This window comes from Pinus tabuliformis, chromosome Q, assembly GCF_031772625.1.
Source record: "Pinus tabuliformis cultivar Carrire ecotype Pingquan chromosome Q, CPIR1, whole genome shotgun sequence".
Lineage (NCBI taxonomy): Eukaryota > Viridiplantae > Streptophyta > Pinopsida > Pinales > Pinaceae > Pinus > Pinus tabuliformis.
The window spans coordinates 210,880,240-210,886,846 of NC_142296.1; the positions used below are offsets into that span (position 1 = coordinate 210,880,240).

Below are 6,607 nucleotides of genomic sequence, written 5' to 3' on the forward strand. Positions count from 1 at the left end.
GCAGGGAAGACCCACATGGGAACGTAATCCCAGAAGGAATTAATTCTAGGCTAAAGCTTAAGGACCATGTTCAGTTTTTGTGCAGCATGAAGACTGAGGGCGTGAAGACATTATAAAAGAAAATAATCTCTCGGGGCCTAAAACACAAGGCGTCAATGGAAGGCATTATGCAATGTTATTATATAAAAGTGATCAGGTCAACAAAGTTATATTTGGCAGCATTTGGGTTATATTTCAATGGGCCCACGAAGTAATAAGAAATAACATTTTATTAAAGCGCTCGGGCCTATGTTGAAGGCTTAAGAATGGATGAGTTGACAACTAAATTTTGTTGCTTATGCAAAAATAAAGTGTAGAAAAAAAGTATAAAATAAATAGGCATGAATGAGCTAACATCTCCGATTGAGGAATGGATGTGTTTGAAGGAAAATTTGGTAGATTGACTAATTTGGAGATATGCCAAAATAGAAGAATCAATGTTAAATCCTGATAAAATTCCATGATAACAAAATTGAGCAGTTAAGCTCAGTTTTTTCTTGTGGAAACAAGTAAGGAGAGTTTGAAGACTTGGATAGCATATTTAGATGACTTGTCAGAAGCAAGACAAAGATAAAAATAAAGAATCATGCAAGCATCAAAGTTCAAGATAACTAAAAAGCGAAGAATTAAAATATTAGTACAAAATCTATGTAAGCAAATTCGAATTTGTAAGGTTGTAATGATGAATGGATCGGTGTGTGAGATGGATTGATGTTGCTGGTGTGATTGGTGATTTGGTCAGTGAATAAAATATTATTGAAGGTGTTTGTATGGTGGTTTTAGTGAGTGATTGAGGCGTCAAATTTATTTTTTTTGTATGTAAGTGGCCTCCTTGATTTGAATATGAAAATTGTATGAAAGATGAATCATTGAGGTCATGCAAGTAATAGGTTGTGGATCAAGGGTTGTAGCTCCTTCCAGTAGTTTCTAGTAAAATTTAGGCATTGGAGCTCCTTTCAGTTTTAGTTGATAAATTAGGGAGTAGTTGCTTCCTTTTGGTTGTAGCCAGAGAACTTTATAACAACAAGCAGTAGCTTTCACTTTGAACTAAGTTGAAGAACAATTTAAAGAATGTGTGTTTTGATTGTGTTATGTTATTTCTTTCCATGCTTATATGAATTAATTGTTGGAAAGTTTATTGGTGTCCTAATATCATTGCAAGTAAAAGAAATTTGTAAAATTCCTCTAATAGTAATTCATCCCCCCCTCCCCCCCCCGAGTATTGTCATGGTTTCTAACATATTCATGCTTATGTAACTTCTTTAGCCCATAGGTTGGATCTCAATGTTTAACTATAATCCATATTTATTATGGATCAAAACAATTTTAATGAACATTAATTCAATTTTAACTGATTAATTATGTTACAACCTTATCTCGGCTTTTAGGGTCCGAGAGGTGCAACAAGTAATATCCATCAATAGAAGTTGGATACCAAATTTTCCTTTATTATTTCTTAATCATGATTAACTTCTTTGATTAAAATAATCCTATGATTCAGTAATACTAATACAAAATCTAGTCATCCAAGATGCAAGGCATGCAAAGTATTTTTTCTTGAATGAGGGACCAGATGGGTAGATTCGAAATTAATCGTTAATTAATTTTGGTTAAGACCTAATCTTAGTTATTAATCAAAGGATCATGAACTTAATAAGATATTCAGTAATCTTTGGGGGGGTGAAGGATGTAAGGAATTATGGTAATCATAGGAGCACAAATGGGTGGATATCAAGCAAAATCCAAAATTCTTTGAAATATGATGCAATCAATCGAGGAATTCAACCTTTTAAAAATAATAAAACAAACATGCATATCCGAGTATCTAGGGAAGGAAAGGAACATTGCATGGAGGAATAAGACATATGATGGATGAGCAGATTGGTGAAGAAGTAATCAGGTTTAAAAAAAAGGCTAACATAACATTTTATAAAATCAAAGAAAATCAGGATTTTTATAATAAAAGCATAAGAAATGAACTATCAAAAATTTCATAGGGAAATAAACAAGCCATAAATCAAAATTTTAATAGGGTCCCCATTCATTTTAGAAGAAAATGGGGGGTTGTTGTACACATGGAAACATGTTCTTATTGGTTTCTATTATTCTTTAGCGATTCTAGTAAGATATTTTCCCCCTCAACCTTCTAACTTGTATGGTATTTAACATTTTGGGTTAACTTGATTTTCTATTGTGGGAAATTGATCATTTTCATTGTCTCTAGTTTAGTGGGTAGTTTCCTCTTCATATTCTCTTAGTTTTTCATTCTTTTGGTTCTTCACTATGATTTGGTTTTGGTCCCCCTTGTTCAATTCCATTCAACATAGCGAGCCATCGACACTCTAATTGTTACACTCAATGTGAAAGATTTAGTATTTATTAAGTGTAGTGGAGGAATGTTTGTCAAATTAAGGGATTACAAGTTGCAATTTCCCATTTTAGTAGAAGGATGATTTCCTAGTTTGAGGGTCAAAGAGCTAGGTAGCAAAAACTAGAAGTAATTGTGGCTACCCAAAGTAGGGAAATTGAGAAATTGGTTGCAAGACATAACATGCAATATGAATTGGCTCTAGGTCTAGATAGGAGATTTCATTCTTTGGATTTTTTCCAAGGTCTCTATGGGGTTCATTAAACAAAACTATCAAGGATAAAGATATAGGTTAACAAATCCAAGGAGAGATGGAATATGAAAATGTAGCCTTGGAACCGCTTTTTTAGGCATATGTCAAGTAAGAATTCCTCAATGGGGATGTCTTCTTTTAAAGTTATTACTTATTTGCATTATGTAAAATAGATTTCTTAGTTAGGCCATTGTATAGGAATTTATAGTTGCAATATTTTCAACTATGTTTAAATATCTATGAGAACAATTTAGCTTGTGGGTAGTCTTAATGAAAATTTGGGGCTTTTGAATCCTAGGTATCATATTCTCTATTTTTGGTTTATGTAAACTCGTTATATGATGTGGTTGTAATATTTTTGAAATATTCAATACTTGTTTTAGTTTTTTAATTAATTAATTAATTAATTTAAAAAAATTTATTATTTTCTCACTAGATGAGGTGTTTGGGAGTGGAGATGTCACCCCAATCACTATGGTTGATGGAAAAATAAGCAACTAAAAATACTCAATTATAGGCATGTTCGAAATTCATGTCAAGGGAAGAAGGTATGGAGAAGGAGATGGTTCCATCTCCATCAGAATTTCAAGCCTAGTCTCAGGCACCGTTGAGTATTGCTTTCACACAAGGAGGTGTTGGTGTCTCTGTGGCTGGTTTTAGTGGTTCGGTCCCCGAAGGGCAGGGCATTTCTCCTACCCACCTTGGTATTCTCGGTACTGCTCCTGAGGGCTCTGCCCACCAGGTCTCTGCTTCTACTCATCCCTCTAGCTACTTTGACAGTATCTCTAGACATGACACAGGTCTAGAAGAAAACAAATCCTCAGATTCAGACGAGAATCCACAAGATGAGGGTGCTCCTGCAGATAAAAACAAAAGACAGGGGGATAGGAAAAAATAAAAAAACTCAAAAGTTTGGGAATGAGACCGTCGACTGGTGTTTGGGGATGGAATTTCAATGGCTCAAGCGGCCCTAATGGAGAGAATTGTTCTAGTTGGTTGGGTTTGCGGCATAAATTATACCCCTGCTCGACTGAGAAAATGGACTGCGGAGGTCTGGGGGAACCTGATGATGCAACTACCTAGTGTCATCACTATGTCTAGGGGGTGGTTTGCGCTCATCTTCCTGTAGCCAGACCTGGTGGATTGGGTCTTGACAAGATACTGGCATATTGAAATGACTCCAGTCCTACTTAAGAGGTGGACGCCGCTTTTGGATCTCGAGAAAGAAAACATGGGAGCTGGTTCGATTTGGGTTCGCCTTCTTGTCCTTCCACTCCAATTCTGGGCTAAGGACATATTTAGGGTTATTGGAGATGACATGGGGGTGTATCTTGACCATGATAGGGCATACCAAGATACAGGTTGTATGGATTTAGCTAGAATACTGGTGTATCTTGACACCAGAGAGGGCCTGGTGGAGAGCTATCTGCTTCAGATGGGAGAGATCACCAGGAGACATATTCTCGATTATGAGGGTATCCCCTTTCATTTTAAACGGTGCCACGAGGTGGGTCATTTGTACAAATACCGTCCCTTGCTGTCTGGGAAGTAGGAGGAACCTCCAAGATCTCTGGTTTCGGCAAGTACACAAATGATGGAGGTGGATTTTCATCCATTGGCGGACGCTCTCGAGGTTTCAGAACTCAACAACATGATTTTGGGGTGTCATCATCACAACCGATTCTGTGACATCTGCGACACTTCTCACAAGAGTGTTGGGTTGTGTTATATTCTTTCCACGACTAGCCCACGTAGTTAACCAGGGGGTTAGAGGGGGGGTGGAGCCCCCCCCTTCATTGCGTCAATTGCGTAGTGGGGGGATCACAGGGGGTTTGAGGGGTGAAGGTAACCCCCCTCTATGGGGTCCAAGGCAGAGCCCTAGAAAATTTTGGTTTTGGACCCTATATTAGGTTGGGAGGACCTACCTATGATTTTGTGCATGTTTTTCGCACATGGTTTTGGACGTGATGGTTTTCGGTCCATGGTTTTGGACACGATGGTTTTCGGTCCATGGTATTGGATGCTTCGACATGTATAAATATGTATTGTAACATTGAAAGGAACATAATGAAAAATCAAGCTGGTAGTCCCGGTTTTGGGATTCAGGGGAAATCTCTGTGTATATGTTTTTTATGTGTTATGCTTTCACATCGTTTATTTTCTGTGTTTTAGAATTTGTATGCAGGTAATTTCTGTACAGGGTTAAAACCTACAAATAGCTCGGGCTAGAGAATTGGCTTTATTGAGTACTCCTCCTCTTCCTCCTCTGTTTTCAAATGCATGTCTGTTATCTGAATTTGCTTCTGCATCTATGGTTTTTTCTGGTTCAGTTTCTGAGGTTAGCAAGTTGTGTTCCCCTATTTGCCCTATTTTATTAGCCCCTCCCCTTCCCCTCAGTACAAACTCCTATACTATCCCGATTCCACCCTCTCTGACTCCTAGAGGCAGCCCAACCTCTAGTGGTTCTCACCGCTATTACCTTCGCTCCCTCCCTGCCTCTCAAACCCCGGCCTATGGATTGGATGAGGATCCCCTCCCTTCCATCCCTTTAAAACCCCCCTGTGGCAGACAATCTCATATTTCTAAATCCATTAAGAGGGTTGGCATTGAAGTGGCTTCGGGGGTTCAAACCCCCATTGACTGGGTCCTTAGAGCAAAGGGAAACCCACAAAAAGTTACCCCATGAAGTGTCTCTCCTTCAACTGCAGGGGCTTGGCCAACCCAGACAAAAAACTGGCTCTAAAGAGGTTATGTAATTCAGAGAGACTAGATGTTAGTTTTTTGCAAGAAACCCTGGGTGAAGGGAGCCTGGTAAACAAAGTGCTCCCGAATTTCCTTCTGGATTGGGTTTTCCACTTCTTGGATGTTAGAGGGCACTTGAGTGGCTACGCCATGGGATTCAATAAAAGAACAATAAAATTACACAATGTATGGGGGGGCAAGGGTTTCCTGGGTGTCGACATTACATCCTTGAATTACAACCTCCCTCTCAGGCTCGTCAACATTTATGGGCCCTGCCATAATAGGGAATTGTTCTGGGGTAGACTACTGGAAGCCGATTTTATGCAAACAGAAAATTTGATCATTGGGGGAGATTTAAATTTCTCTCTAGGGTTGGTGGAATCCTGGGGCAGCAGAGCCTAATGTGATCCCCTCTCGGTTTTTTTTGAAACTTTGTTGGACTCCCACGACCTATTGAACATTGTTTCGGCCAAGATTATACCGACCTGGAGGAATAGAAGGATGGGGGAGGAGGCTTTGGCCAGAAGGCTGGACCGCTTTATGATAAAGGCCCCTCTTCTATCCAGATTGAATCATTTTCGCCAGTGGGTGGGTTCGGGAGGGATCTCTGACCACTTCTATATTTTTTTGGACATTAGGGATGACAATCTCAAACCCAGGTTCCTTTTAAATTCAATTAGACATGGCTATCTGAAGCCGATTTCCACAGAATAGTCACTAAGTCTCGGACACACTGTAGGCTGGGTGATATTATCTCACCGAATGAGGTCATTGCAAAAAATTTGGCATGCCTAAAATAAAAAAAACCATTGATTGGGCGAAGGAAAAATAACAAAAGGACGAGTCTGATCTTCGAAGGATTGAAGAAGACCTCAAATTATTGGAAGCCTCTGGGCTTACTAGTTTTGCATCGACTGAAACGAAGGCACAATTAATCCATCTAGAATCGGAAAATATTAGACTATTGAGACAGAAAGAGGAGTCCTGGCATTTAAAAAGCAGAGCATTATGGCTAAAAGTTGGGGATGAGAATTCCAAGTTTTTTCAACAATATGCCCGAGGGAGAAAGTCTATCAACACTATCTGGGAGCTGCATGATCAAGAAGGTAGGGAGGAAAACACTTACAATCAGTTGGCAGATATGGGTGTTCGTCATTTTTCAAAAATATATAAGGCCCCAAGGGGTGTTACCCTCCCTGACATCA

The 6,607-nt window shown here is 39.1% G+C and overlaps 1 protein-coding gene across 1 annotated transcript; it reads left to right on the top strand.

Annotated features, from left to right (window-relative positions):
* Positions 1-3,834: 3,834 nt before the first annotated feature.
* On the top strand, positions 3,835-4,212 carry LOC149218957 (uncharacterized). The gene has a single exon (XM_089386670.1). It carries the CDS (start codon positions 3,835-3,837, stop codon positions 4,210-4,212), a length of 378 nt encoding a protein of 125 aa, XP_089242796.1.
* Positions 4,213-6,607: the final 2,395 nt, after the last annotated feature.